General features: G+C 58.6%; 1 protein-coding gene across 1 annotated transcript; it reads right to left on the reverse strand.

Annotated features, from left to right (window-relative positions):
* Window positions 1-1,545: 1,545 nt before the first annotated feature.
* Window positions 1,546-14,114, reverse strand: MAF1 (MAF1 homolog, negative regulator of RNA polymerase III). Its single transcript, XM_049820356.1, has 8 exons — window positions 13,789-14,114; window positions 10,847-10,985; window positions 7,307-7,435; window positions 6,286-6,451; window positions 5,155-5,276; window positions 4,495-4,614; window positions 3,854-3,973; window positions 1,546-3,591 (listed from the first exon to the last, which is right to left on the reverse strand). Exons 2-8 carry the CDS (start codon window positions 10,927-10,929, stop codon window positions 3,570-3,572), a joined length of 762 nt encoding a protein of 253 aa, XP_049676313.1. The 5' UTR covers window positions 10,930-10,985; window positions 13,789-14,114; the 3' UTR covers window positions 1,546-3,569.
* Between the last annotated feature and the right edge of the window lie 236 nt (window positions 14,115-14,350).

Below are 14,350 nucleotides of genomic sequence, written 5' to 3' on the forward strand. Positions count from 1 at the left end.
CAGAGCCAGGATTTCTGGACACAATGCCAGCCGGGAACATCACCATGAACTCCAGCTTAAAGATCTCCTTTGAAAGGAAAGCGGCTCAGCCAAACCCTACAAAATATCCAGGAAGCGAAGAGCCAAAACCCCCTCGAATCTGATTCAAGTGAGGATAAAGCGATAAATTAGAGGACGAAGCGCTAACTGGAAGCGAAGGCAGAGACCAAACGGCCAGGGGAGCCCGCTGCTGCTGCTCGGGAGGGGACGGCAGGGCAATCACACTCCAAAGGGACGCACAAAAGAAAGAAGGTGTTTCTAAAACCAACCCCCAAACCCATCTGCCGTGCCAGTGGGATGGGACCACCCTGGTTCACGCCAGATCATTAATTGTAAAGGCAACAGCTCAGAGACATGCTGAGCCTGTCCAGCTCCGTGGTCCTTCCCAGGATGTGCTCCAGGGATGTGGTCCGCTGCGGGGGCCACGTCGGGAGGGCAGGGGGGGTCCCGCAGCCGGGGCTGACCGCCCTCTGCACCGCACAGAGCCCACAGCATGAGCCCTGGCATGGCAGAGCCTTGCCCCTGGCACAGCAGAGCCTGCCCTGGTTCAGCCACAGGGTTTCTGTGCCAGGAATGGGTGGGCAGAGCCGCAGTGTTGCTCTCTTGGAAGAAAAAAATCCTCCTTGGTGCCAGTGGAGCCCGGTGGGCTCCCGGCTGCTCCCTGGGGATGGAAAACACCATTTCCGCTGCCATCTTCATTAGTCGGTGCCTTCCTAGTGGCATTTGGGAACCAGCACGATGCTGTCGGTCCCGCTGCCACCAGTCTGATCTGTGGTATTTAATACTTTTTTAAATGAAGGAACATGGGGTCTGTTCATTAAATGCAGGATGGCAAGCCAGCGGTGCCCAGCCAGCGCCGAGCAGAAACATGGGCACAGCCAGAAGCTGTGGTGACGACGGGAGCCAGAGACCACACCAGGAGAGTGGGGAAGGACCTGACGGTGGCACGGCACAAGGCAGCCCATGCCCGGCACCCGCCAGCAGGCACATGGAGGCAGGGAGCTCCGCGGTGCCACGGAGCCAAGCAGGGCCGGCAGCCGGGCTGTCCCAGAGCCTGTCCTGGCTCCAGCGCCGTGACTGTCCTGTGGTGCCTGGGACAGGCAGCTGGCTGAGGGGACATGGGATGTGTGGCACTCCGGTGGCAGCTGCCAGCAGTGGCCACAGCCTCGGGCATGTCCCGGGGGTCTCCGGGCGCTCCCTGCACAGCACCTGCAGGAGAAAGGGGCAGCAGCATCCACAGAGAGGGGCAGTGGGGGCCAGGGGGGACCGAGAGCCCCAGGAGCCCCCAGCTCCTGCATGGTGGTGGGGGAACACTGGGCACAGCATGGCCCCGGCTCTGTGCCTGCGTCCCGGGGTGGGGAGCCCGGGTCCCAGCAGGACCGAGACCCCCTCCCTGCCCTCCCCAATCCGTGTGACCCCCTGGTACCTCCCGCAGCCCTGATGACACCCCCCATGGCCGCAGCGGGACGGGCTCCCCCCACGCGGGGTCCCCGAAAGAAGGGGTGGTGAATCACAGAAAAACTTTATTGGTGTAACGATACATTGCTATGCTGTGAAGTCCAAGTTCCCTGACAGGGTTCAAACGGGGCAGGCAGCCACAGCAGCGCGCTAGTAGAGAGGCGAAGGATGGCAGAGATGGGACGGGGCCAAATCCTGCTCCCATCCCGCAGAGGCCGTGCCGGGGCCCTGGGGAGCCCACGTGGGTGCAGAGGGAGGTGCGAGGGTCCTGCGAGCTACGGTGGGAGAAGGGGGCAGCGCGATGGGAGCCAAAGGCAAACCCCTCCCTGGGCGGCAGCAGGGGGCCGGGGCTCAGGTCTGTCCTGAAGAGCAACAAGGAAACAAACTCCAACTTAAAAACAAGCTTCTGAGGAGTTACAGCGAGGGAGAGGTGCCGGGGAGAGCCGCCATCGGTAACACCACGCTGCTGCCAGCACCCACCTCTGCACGCGCCACAATGGGGGAAGGAGTGGGGATACCTGTCTGTCTGTCTGTCTGCCTTCCCTCCACAGCCCAAAGCCCTGCCTGACCTGGCCAGAGCCTGGAGCTGGGTCTGCAACCTCACCTGGAGCCTCTCACCTCCCACCAAGCCCAGGACAGGACAGGGACGTGGGGCAGGGACATGGGGAAGCCCCTTGAGGAAGCCCCCCAGGAGTGGGAGTCTCCAGCCTCGGGGCATCATCCGTTCCACCTCCCCAAGCCAGACTCTTCCAAAAGCCACTCAGCCCCCAGCGGGAGGGATGAGGGAGACCCCCCCAACAGACCCCCAGTCAGAGGGGCAGAGGTGGCACAGGCAGCCCCAGCTGGGACAAGGACCTGTGACAACAGCACTGCCCCATGCTGGCTCCTCTCAGGGGGGTTGGTGGGGGGGTGGGAGGCATTTTGAGGCAGCTCAGATGCTGCAGCAGCCACTGCCCCTCGTTTGTGCGTGCTCAGCTGAGTTCTCCCTGCCCTGACCTGGCACGTGCCAGGATATGGAGTGGGGGGATCTTGGCCCCCGAATGTCTGGGTGCGTGGGCAGAGAGGGGGGGGCTTGCCCCTGCAGCAGCTGGGTGAGGGGGATGGAGAGAACTGGGGGAGATGCAGTTGAACCAAAGCATGGATGGGACCAGCAGCACCCCGTGCCCGCCATGGGCCGAGGTCACCCCCAAAACAAAAACAGACACCGCAGCCCCCGGCAAGGGCTGAGCCATGCTCTGGCACCATGGCCACTGCTCCACCGTGCTCCAGGCCCTCTCTGACCTCCAGACTGCCAAAAGTCAGCTGTGGTTTAAAAAAAAACCCAAATAAAACCATGGGAGGTAAGGGCTGAGGCGCCCAGTCCAGCATTCACCCGCAGGACTGCTTGGTGGGACCCCTCTGCACAGGACCAGTGCAGGACGTTGGCACGACCCAGCAAAGATAAAACAACCAACCAACAAAACGAAAACACTAGAGAAAACCACTGTGGGAGGGCAAGAGCAAAGCAAACCTCTTTGAAACAAATGGACTCTTCTCTGGGGAAGGAGCTGAGGACAGTTCGTGGGGAGTTCAGCAACGCTGCTTCCGGAGGAGGCCAGGCAGAGGCGTCCCTCCACTGCCGCCGGTGCTGTGGACGGACAGCGTTTGCTGGGTCACAACCAGTCCAGAAAAGTGCTCGAGGGAGATCCAGCCCGGCTTCAGCGCCACGAGGAGTTTGCAGGTCAGTGCAGCCAATGAGATCAGCGATAAAGTGCAGCAAAGCTTCTCGGAGCTCCCACACAGCTGTCCGGCGAGCTCCGGCCCGCACTGCAGCAGCCACGGGTGAGGGGAAAGGGGAGGTTGGCCGGCAGCACCAGAGCGAGGGGACGTGTCTTCAGCCAGGAGGCCGCAGCTGCTTTCAGTCTGTCATGCTCCAAGATGCCTGGGGTACTCCAGTGTATGTGTCGGGCAGAGCGATGCCGCAGCTGCTGGGTGGGGGGCAGTTTGGGAGCTTGGGGCTGCCTTGTCTGCGGGACGCAGGCAGAAGGGTGGTTCGGCAGGGCTGCCAGGCACCTCAGAGCGGTTCTGCAAACTCACATGCAAATAACTTGCAACCTGTAACCAAGCACACGGGCGTTACTGCTCTGTGGCCACGCTGAGGCAGGAGGAGACACAGAGGGAGCAGCATCGCTGCTCGGTGCGAGAGCAGCTCGGCCGCATCGAGCTCCAAGCCACGCTCCCGAGGCAGCGGAGCAGAAACTTCAGGCCCAGCAGGCCGGGGCCCTCGTCCCCCCACAGGAGCCAGAGCCCCTCTCCCCTCGGAGCGGGAGCCTGCAGCCGGCACGCTGGGCCAAGCCGGAGTGCCGAGTTCACACACCTGTCCTCCTCGATGCTGCCGCTCTCGGTATCGCCGGCACCCCTCTTCTCCTCCACATCCTCTTCACCAAGATCCATGTCCAGCTCATTGCCAGCTTCTGAGCGCGTGTATGCATACCCACTGGAGGAAAAAGGGCAGCACATGTAAGTGCCCAGCTGGCACCCCTCTGCAACGGTGAGTCCGCGGGGGAGATCCCACTCCTCTCTCCAGTGGGCTTAGGTCCCTGCTAAGAGTCTCCTCTGCATCCAAATCGAGCCCACGGGAAGGAGGGGCTGGCTGTGGGCAGTGGCCCCCAAGGGGTTACTGTTCCCCTATATGTGCCCCTCCGTGCCTGTGAAGAGCAGCGTGGTGCCAGGTGAAGGGCCACCCCTTCCCTGGAGACCACAGCTCCCTTTGGCTTGTCTTTTGGTGACGTGCATCTTGGGAGGACGGAGGGAACCGGGCTCTGGTTGAGCTCCATTCTCCCTGGCCAACGTGGCGTGCAGGCAACGGTGCCGGAGCAGTGCCGGGAGGGCAGCTCCCGAGCACATATCTACTGCACCCATCTGAGGGGCCAGCGAGGGCCAAAGGTTCCTCCCCTGCGGGGATGCGGCAAGGTCATTCTTTTTCAGGGTGACTTCAGAGATGTCATGTGGCCTGACCTGATGGAACGACAGGTAAAAAAGACAATCCTCTTCAGCCTCTTGTTGTAAAAGAAGTAGTTGAAGGACCAGAGGCTGCCGTCCTCTCCAAAGGGGTCTGAATCCAGGTCGGGGTTGTAGCTGCAATAGCAAGTGGAGGCATGAGAAACACCACGCCAGACTCCGCTCCCTGTGCCAACCCTGTTTTCTGCCCAGCTGTATGTCGAGGAAGGAAAGAGGGAGAGCTGTCTCGGGGAGGGCAGGGAGCAGGCAGGAGTGAGTCAGTGTCCTCAGAGCCAGGCAGCACAGGGCTAGTCAGACTCGTCAGCCAGGCTGCGTGGGTGGCAGGAACACCCTGTGCCCTTGGGCTGGCTTTGGAAGGAGGGCGAGACCCAGCCAGCGCAGCTGCTGCTGCCTGGGGCACAGATTTCCAGGGCGTGGAAGTCCTGCGTGGGAGGGGATGGCAGCAGCGGTTCCCCCTCCACGGGCAAGGAGCCGGGAGCCAGCGATCTCTGGTGAGGAGACACCCGGCCGCGCTCCAGTGGGAAGTCCTCACACACAGGCAGGTGAGAGTGCCAAAACATAACCTTTTATTGAAAAATAACTCTGTTTCTCTGCAGGCCATTGTGTGCATGAAAGGGACGAAGATCTAGGCCCAGGGGTGAGCGCTTGTCCCGTTACCTGTAGATGTCACACTCCGAAAGACAGATCTCCTCATCGACAGCGTCCCACAGGTGTGGCTTCAGGGCATTGAAATCTTCCCGAACGGCAGAGAAGAGGCTGCAGTTGACAGCGTTCACCACCTAGAGAGAACGAGACGGGTCCATCAGAGGAGCAGAGGAGCTGCTGGCTGCCCTCCTCCCTCCCACGTTCCATGCAGCTCATCTTCCCCATCCCTCCTCCACCGAGAGGAGATGCTGGAGCCTGACAATGACCGTGGAGGGGAGAAGCAAGATGGCCAGACACTGCTGTGCTAGATTCAGGGCCCTGAGGTGGAAGCAAGGAGACAGGCGTCAGGGAAGCAACACAACTGGAGAAGAAAAATCCATCAGAGGATCTGTGGGGCACAGGCAGCCCAAGTCTCTCCCAACAAAAAGCATGGCTTCCTCGAAGGCTCTCTGCAAATGGGGCAAACTTCCCCGGTCAGAGAGGACGCTTCCTGCTCCATCTGCTTCCTTGACAAGGGCAGCCTTGCTGGACCCTGACAGCCAGGAGACAGACAGACAGACAGAGGATCTGGCACCTGCACACTCAGATCAGAACCTGGGAGGCCCAGCAGAGCCACCCCTCTGTCCAGTGCGAGGTAAAGCAGCATCTGGCCACCAGCACTACGGGTACAGGGATGAAAGCACTGGGTAGCAGACTGGGAAGTCCTCTGCGGGAAGGACTCAAGCCACTGATGCTTCCCTCACCCTTCCTTCCTCTAAATACCTGCCCCAAGAAAGAGCGGCCTAACCAAGGCTAGCATGGAAAACCTCGCGCACGAGAGGCCGCTGCCAAAGAAGAGCGAAGAGCAAGGCTGCTGCTGCTGCTGAAGGAAACCACCCCAGGATGGCTGTTGGAAAAGGCACCCCACAAACCTCCTCCTGGGAAGGATGAGGACTACCTCATCCTAGGGCTGTCACTGCCAGAGGAAGAAGCAAGGAATGCCCTGGGAACAGCTACCCGGGATCACAGCAGCGCTGTGGGGCTCCCCAGAGAACTGGAGACTCGCCCACCAGATCCAAGCTGCCTTCTCTTCCAGGACAGAGGCAGGCCATCCAAGCCAGGGGTGCAGGACCTCCCCTGCCTCAGGGCGCTTTGCTCACTTACCCAGTTGAGGCTTGGCTCCCGGCTGAACTCGTGGCTCTTGGCAGCGCTGAAGTCATAGTCTGGGCGGAAGGACTCGTTGAGCGTCGCTATCAGGTAGAAGAGGGTCTTGCGGCTGCACTTGTCGCTCAGTGGTCCCTCCTCATCACCGCTCTGACTTTTACTGAGCCTGAGAAGCAGAATGGCAGGGTTAGCAGTGTCACTGGCACAGCCTGGGCCAACACTGAATATGAGCTGGCCGTGTGCCCAGGTGGCCAAGAAAGCCAAGAGCATCCTGGCTTGTGTCAGAAATTGTGTGGCCAGCAGGAGCAGGGAAGGGATTGTCCCCCTGTACTCAGCACTGCTGAGGCAGCACCTCAAACACTGTGTTCAGTTTTGGGCCCCTCACTACAAGAAAGACATTGAAGTGCTGGAATGTGTCCAGAGAAGGGCAACGAAGCTGGTGAAGGGCCTGGAGCACAAGCCTTATGAGGAGTGGCTGAGGGAACTGGGGTTGTTCAGCCTGGAGAAAAGGCGGCTGAGGGGAGACCTTATCGCTCTCTACAAATACCTGAAAGGAGGTTGTAGCGAGATGGGAGTTGGTCTCTTCTCTCAAGTAACAAGCAACAGGACAAGAGTAAGTGGCCTCAAGTTGTGCCAGGGGAGGTTTAAGTTGGATATTAGGAATAATTTCTTCACCAAAAGGGTTGCCAAGCATTGGAACAGGCTTCCCAGGGAAGTGGTGGAGTCACCATCCTGGGAGGTATTTAAAAGATGCATAGACGTGGTGACTAGGGACACGGTTTAGTGGTAGACTTGGCAGTGTTGGTTTCACGGTTGGACTCAATGATCTTAAAGGTCTTTTCCAACCTCAATGATTCTGTGATTCTATGAACAAGCAGAACAGCCAGCCCACAGCCACAGAAATGAGGCCAGCCACCAACGAAGGGTCCTTCCTTCCACGAATCCCAACACCCACCCCCAGACACACTGCCGCTGCCTGTGGCGCGGAGCACGGCAGACAACTACCCCCAGCCCATGGTACCTGCTGGGGCTGATCCCCGTGGTCTGAGGAGGCGACAGAGCCTCCAGGACGTGTGGCTGGCCCTCCTGGCAGAACTGTTTGAACATGTGCTTGTCATCACCAGCCATCTTGCACGAGTAGCTCTCAATCCTGCAGAGACACATAGCACCACGACTGAGGCCAGCCCAGCCACCAGCTGTCACAAACCCATTTTCTTTACACGTATGTAGGTATGTATGCATGGAGATATAGATTTATATCTATAAATACCCCAAGGAGACACAGAAGAGGCTGGCTGAGCTGAATGGCTCTTCCAGGGGCATCAGAGCCATCCCAACAAGCTCTCCCTGTACAGCCTCCATCGCTGCTAGCAGGGGAAGGCCAGAAAAGAGAAGCAGAAAGTGTGCCTCACTGCTGTGGTGTCCTGTCTCGGCACAGCAAGCCAAACTGATGCCAGCGGTAAGCCCAAAAAGGATCCCTTCAGCCAGGATCAAAAATAGGTCCACAGCTGGCAAAGGACCAACTCACTCACAGCCAGCCCAGCAGAAGGGGTTCTCGCTGCCGCCCTGAGCTGCCGAGTATCGATGCATGCCACATGGCCAGAAGGAACCTGTCAGAGGTACCCGAAAAGCTTTTCCAAGTGACTGGTAGGTCCCATTGCCCAGATCCAACAGAACAATTGTGGACAAAAAACTGGACGTGAGCCAGCAATGGGCACTCGCAGCCCAGAAAGCCAAGTGTACCCCGGGCTGCATCCAGAGCAGCGTGGCCAGCAGGTCCAGGGAGGGGATTCTGCCCCTCTGCTCCGATCAGGTGAGACCCCCTGGAGCACTGCATCCAGCTCTGGGGTCCCCAGCATGAGAGAGACACGGACCTGTTGGAGCGGGTCCAGAGGAGGGACATGGGAATGGTCCAAGGGCTGGAACACCTCTGCTGTGAGGAAAGGCTGAGAGAGTTGGGGTTGTTCAGCCTGGAGAAGAGAAGGCTCCGGGGAGACCTTACTGTGGCCTTTCAGTACTTAAAGGGGTCTTATAAGGAAGATGAGGACAGACTTTTTAGCAGGGCCTGTAGTGATAGGACAAGGGGTAATGGTTTTAAACTAAAAGAGGGGAGATTCAGACTAGATATAAGGAAGAAATTTTTTACACTGAGGGTGGTGAAACACTGGCCCAGGCTGCCCAGAGAGGCTGTGGATGCCCCATCCCTGGAAACATTCCAGGTCAGGTTGGACGGGGCTCTGAGCAACCTGATCTAGTTGATGTCCCTGCTCATTGCAGGGGGGGTGCACTAGATGACCTTTGAAGGTCCCTTCCAACCCAAACCGTTCTATGAGTTGATGATTTGATGAATGAACTGTACAGAAAAGCACTCTGGTCCCCCTCAAGGTGACCAGCTTTACTTGATCCCAGCCTGTGGTGGCCCCACGGCAGCTGGGGGGGCAAGACAATCCCACGGACTGCCAGGCAGCCAAGCGCCTGCCCAGACATCGCACCCACGATTCAAACAGAAAGTTCCTTCAAGATTTTCGAGCTGCTCGGTGATCAGTGAGGAAGTGCCTCGAATCGTCCCAACATTGCTCCTTTCTGGGGTTCCCCAGGAGGCTGCTTGGAGGTTGGCAGGAACCTCCCTGCCCCAGAGAGGAGAAGACCAAGGACTGCAGGAAGAAGCTCCCCAAAGCCACTGGACCCACCAGCACCAGGTGTGGGTTGTTCCCAGTCCTCTGCTTCGGGAGGAGATGCTGCTCAGTGTTTTAAGCAGCAATCTCATGGAAAAGGCACCAAAATGACCAAGGGAGAGAGGTGGCAACTGCAGGCAGAGATGAATCAATCTCCCTTCCTGGCCCACCCCAGTGGCTGCGTCCCTTGTAAGCAAAGTAAAGAGAAATGACCAAGTTCACCAGGTCTGTATTTACGTCCAGAAAGCTGCAGGACCAGAAGCCTCAGCCAAGAGAGTCCCCAGAACCTCTACCACCACACAGCCCTGTAACATAGCATCATCGCTGCTGGTGAGTTGTGTACTGAGTTTGCAAGGCCTCAGGACAGAGGCTTGCCGTGCCTGCTCTGGCTGAGCCTCCCCCAGGCACCTGCAGCTTTCCTTTACGTGGTCTGGCTGTGAGAGCATTTCTCTACGTGACCAATTGCCTGTGGATGAGTTGTTCTACCACAACCTGGGTCTGTGAGGAGTCACCACCATCATAGGCAGCAGTGACAGGAAACTGCTGTGTGCAGAATGGGACATTTACAGCTCTCGGCGTAAGGACATAGAGGAACAGGCGCCTGGTACAGCAGCCTGGAGAGGTGGAGGCGTGGGGGGCGGTGTGAAGGAGTGCAGGCAGGGATGGTACGAGACGGGGCACAAGCTAGCACTGGAGGAAGCTAGGAACAGCTCACCAGTGGTCAGCTAGAGAAATGGAGACCTGGACTGGGACAAAACTGGCTTTACCAGCAGCAAAGAGGACAAAAGAATAGCTTCTAGCATAGAGAAAAGGCACCCTGCAGAGTAAATTCAGCTGTAACACAGAGCTGCAGACCAAGGAAGAAAGAGCAGAGGTGTAGAATCGTGCTAGTGAACATATAAAAATGATCCCACGTGGATCCTAGAGCAAGGAAGGAGAAATCATCAGTGTGAACATCATCTTCTTCCCGGGGAAGGACTGGATGCCAACAGCTCACCTGTTACCCTCCCTGGCAGAACAAAGCCGCCAACTTTAAGAGCTGGCAGAGCAGTGGGAGGGGAGCATTACTGCTGGAAAAAAGGACCGAAACTAAAGAGTTTGTGTGCGTGTTGCAATTAAATTGCGTTATTAATATTGTTGAGGCTTTCTCTATACTGCATTGTCATTTGTCCTCTGTAATAATTAGATGTAGACTAATAATGACTTGAATAAGAAGATTACTGAATAATTTCAACTTACTAATAAGAGATGGTTGGCTTTGTACATACACAGTGTGCCTCCTCTTTGTCCGTAACAAACTTTTGAGCTCTCACACCTTGCATCTTGTCCCATTCCATCCCACACCTCGGTTCAGGGCCCAGCACGTGCCCCCCCCCGCCCCCAGTCCTTGTCCCGGGACAAGATGCCCCCCAGTCTCCTGACTGGGCTGTGGGCCAGGCTCTACAGCCCAGCGGTATGGGGGCAGAGCCACAGACCTGCTCATTAGCAGACGTATGGGGGCTGCAGTGGGAGTAGTGATGAGACCAGAGCATGTGCACTAGTGAGCACGGCCTCTCCTCCGGCTCCTCCATTACCCAGCACCAGTATCATGCCCGCTCGCTCAACTCTGCGCAGCGCATGTCTTGAGTCCAGAACGTGCTGGCAGCGAGCACTGGATGGGATCACAGCCGGCCTTCCCTGTCCCCAGAAGGAAATGACAATGGAAAATCACAGAAGTTCCTGCTCAGGAGCCAAGCTTCACAGCGAGTCAGCAGTCTATTCCGGCAGAATCGAGGGTGGACCGCTGATACTGCCAGACTGCAACAACTTTTGACACTGTTCTCGAGAAAAGCCTGAGAAAGCAGCCCTGCTTCACTGACAGAAAGCAGGCAGCTGCCAGCACTCACCTGCCAATGATATGAGCATCTCCCGTCTCCACCGTCAGCTGGGAGTTTATTGCTTCAAAACTTGAGTTCTCCAACAGCTTCATTGTCTCGGCTTCTGGAGCGATTCCCTGTGCAACAGCTGCTGCAAAGCGTGCGTATCCTGCAAAGAGAGAGATCCTTGCAGCTGGGGAGGGAGAAGCCCGAGGTTGCCCAGCAGTGCTGCAGTTTGGCCAGCCCTGTCAGGACCTCGGACTCAATGATCTTAAGGGTCTTTTCCAACCTAAACAATTCTACGCTCAGAAGGCAGCGCAGAGGCAGGGCAGTGGGAAAGTCACGAAGCCAAAAGAGCGACAACAGCCCCAGATTGGCACCCACACCTCCCGTCTGGTCCTGTCCTATGCACCGCTGCCTGACTTCGGCTGCATGAGTAAGAGCTAGCCCACCCGCAGCGTGCACCAGGGGTCATGCCCACATCACCTACACCGGCAGCTACACACCACTTCAGCAGCGTACTCTGCCAGGGAGTTCCCAAGCTCCTCTCCTCACTTCTGAAGGTCATCAGCCTTTTTTGGCTAGACTGTTCTCCCTCAAAGCTGGGGAAAAGCATGCAGCACTTGCTCTGCCGTGGGCTGGCAGTGACACGGACGTCCCAGCCAGGCCCCAGGGTGGTCTCTGGCAGCAGGACTGGGGTGGCCGCGGCAGCCCCTCGGGGACCTGCACCTCCACGGTCTGTCAGGGCCCTTGGCCGCGAGCAGTACCGACACCGGGATGGGTTAACTGGTTAATGTTCCCCCCAGTTGTGGGGAGGATGGCAGCCTTCAGCTGCTATTTCCAGGCAGGGCAGCGTCACCCCAGAGGGACAGGGACGGGCAGCTTGCTGGATGCGAAGTGGGGGAGGCGGCCCAGCCCCAGCCCACGCTCCCTCCCCAGCTCGGGGCCTCTCCGGGTCTGTAACAGGAGAAGCTGTAAACAGGCAGGGAAGCGATGCCAGAGCTCTTGGGAAACGATGCCAGGGCTTTCGGGAAGCAGCAGCCCCTTCCAGGCCTCCCAGGGAAGATAGGCGTCCCCCTGTCCTGGCCACCACGATGGGGTCAGAGAAGGAACAACTCCTGGCCCTTCGGTTTTAGGACTGCAGGCAGGAAGGGGACACCGCTGCATGACCACAGCACCGACACCGCAGCAGGGCCAGGGATACTCTTACTGTGACGATACCTATCGTGACTAAACCTGATGATGTGCAAGTCAAAGCGACGCTAAAGTAAACGCCGTCTCTACGAGGCAGCTTCAGCATTTACCACAACCCCAAACTGCCGATCAGAACAGCCCAAGCTAACCAGTGCTGGCAAACCCCCCTACCCCATCCTGTGACTGGGAAAGCAGCAGACAGCTCTTCCCACGCCCCAGAGAGCAGAAAATCGCTCTGCAACCCCCATCCGGCATCAAATATTGGCTCTTGTAGGGATCGATAGCCCTCCAAGCAGGAAAGCAATTGCCCCCAGGCACAGATGAACAGCAAGTTCCCACCACTCTGACATGCTTTTGTGCAGGTCTCTGGTTTCTTTCAGCTTGTTAAAGCACCAATATTTGGCCTGTCAGCTCCCTGGTCTAGGCCAGTCTTCCACATCAGGGAAAACCAGGCTTTTCTGCAGCAGCTCCTGCACCGTCCCAACCTTTTCTCTGTTGCTGTGACTGAAAGGAGAGAGGTACGAGCCCAGGAACAGACTTGGGAAGATGGAGAAGGGAAAACTGGGGAAAAAAATGCCAATGCGCAAGGACCAGGGGCAGAAAGTGAAACATTTGCTGGAGCATCCTCACACCACAAGCACATCTCCTTCTCCCGGCACAGAGACCGGCTGGCAACGCTCCCCAGCACCTCTTTAATGATGCAAAAGCCACCGTGCAACTTGAGTGTTTGCAATAAACCAGAAACCCAGAGGAGTCATGCCGCTCGAGCAAAGGTGCTGCTCTGAAACCCTGAGCTGACAGGTCCCTCAGACACTGAAACCTGCCCCAGCGCCCAACCCCTTGTTCTGCAGGGCTTGCACGGCAAGCAGGAGCTGCACAAAGGCAGTGAGCTCTGCTCCTTGTGCTCTGTAAAGCTGCCGTCACCACAGAAAGGATGCAGACACTGTGAAACCCAGAGCTGGTGGCCATTTCCCACCGAAGAATCGCTCTGTGGGTGGGAGCTGGGACGATGTGCCAGCCCGTTTCAGACCAGAGCAAAAGACCTGCCAACGATGAGATGGGAAGGACTAACGCGAGCAAAAGCTCGGCTTGCTTTCGACACTGGAAAACAACGGATCGCTTCACGCACAGCGGGAATTTTATGTGATACGGATTTTTGGTTTTGTTTTTTTTGTTTTTTCCCCAGCACAGGCGGAGCCGCTACCTTGGGTGGCGGAATAAAACCACCCTTAACCCGAGCTGCGTTCAAAAGGTGTTAAATGGGGCGTTCAACCCTGCTTTGGCACCAGTGGAAGCAAGGGCAGAGACATTTGCTGGCTGCGGTGCCGGTCAACACCAAGGTAGGCCATACCTGGCCTTGAAACCACGGCTCCGTCTCCTTCCTCACCCCAGGGCCGATTCAGCACGCGACAAACCAGGACGGTGGAAGCAGGTGGAGAACATCCCCCGAAGTTACAGAGGGTTAATTTTTAAATTTAAAGCAGCTTTATCCGAAGGGGTTTTTTTTTGGGGGGGGGGGTGTCAGGGGGACAAACGTGGGGCAGGAGGTGGCGAGGCCCTGAAGGTGACAGGGAAAGGCAGCGCCGTCCCGGCATGCCCCGCGCGGCGGGCTAAGGGACGCCCCTCCCTTAAGGACTACAGCTCCCAGCATGCCCCGCGCGGCCCGGGCGCGGCCCGGGCGCTGCGCGCTACCGCAGTGCATTCTGGGAGATGTAGTCCGCGGAGGGGGGGGTGTTCTCCGAAGGGACGAGAGGGGGCGGCGGTGGAAAGAGGCTTACCGGCGTTTCCTGCTCTCGGTCCCGGCGGGGTGTCCTCGCCGTGACAGCTCCTTCAAGCTCGGGGCGTTTGTAAAGGGAGGCGTCTCCGGGGAAAGCTCGAGGAGGGCGCGTGTGCCTCGGCCGCCGTCCGCCGTCTGGCGCCGGCCCACCGGGCCTCCGCCCACCTCGACATGTCCCCGACTGCTCGGGACGGAGCGAGCGGCTGAGCGAGACCTGGGAGTCCCCCGGGGCGAGCGAGCGAGCGAGCGAGCGGCCGACCCTCTTCTCGGGCACCGGACGACAACAAGCGGCGAGGCCCCACCCGCGGCCCGTCCGTCCCGAGCGGCGGCTGACAGCCCGCTCCTCCCCATTGGAGGGCGGCCCTGGCAATCGCCGCGGACCTCCTCCCCCGTTGGCTGGGAAGGACGTCAGTCAGGGCAGCGCGCCCGCCCTCCGAGGGGACAGGCCCGAGGCTCCTCCCACAGGCTGGAGCGCTCGGGGTCCTGATTGGCTGCCGGGGACAAAGACGGGGGGAGCGGCTGTCAATCACGCCAGGGGGGTGCGCGGCGCCCCCACCCGGCTC

The sequence above is a fragment of the Accipiter gentilis genome, chromosome 2 (genome assembly GCF_929443795.1).
Source record: "Accipiter gentilis chromosome 2, bAccGen1.1, whole genome shotgun sequence".
In the NCBI taxonomy this organism is placed as follows: Eukaryota; Metazoa; Chordata; class Aves; order Accipitriformes; family Accipitridae; genus Astur; species Astur gentilis.

Coding starts and splice junctions, on each gene's coding strand:
- MAF1 (XM_049820356.1), bottom strand. CDS start 10,929: ATGAAGCTGTTGGAGAACTCAAGTTTTGAAGCAATAAACTCCCAGCTG. Junction 5,277..6,285: donor GGGAGCCAAGCCTCAACTGG/GTAAGTGAGCAA, acceptor CGTTCTCTCTAG/GTGGTGAACGCTGTCAACTG. Junction 3,974..4,494: donor TTTACCTGTCGTTCCATCAG/GTCAGGCCACAT, acceptor TTTTTCCTCCAG/TGGGTATGCATACACGCGCT.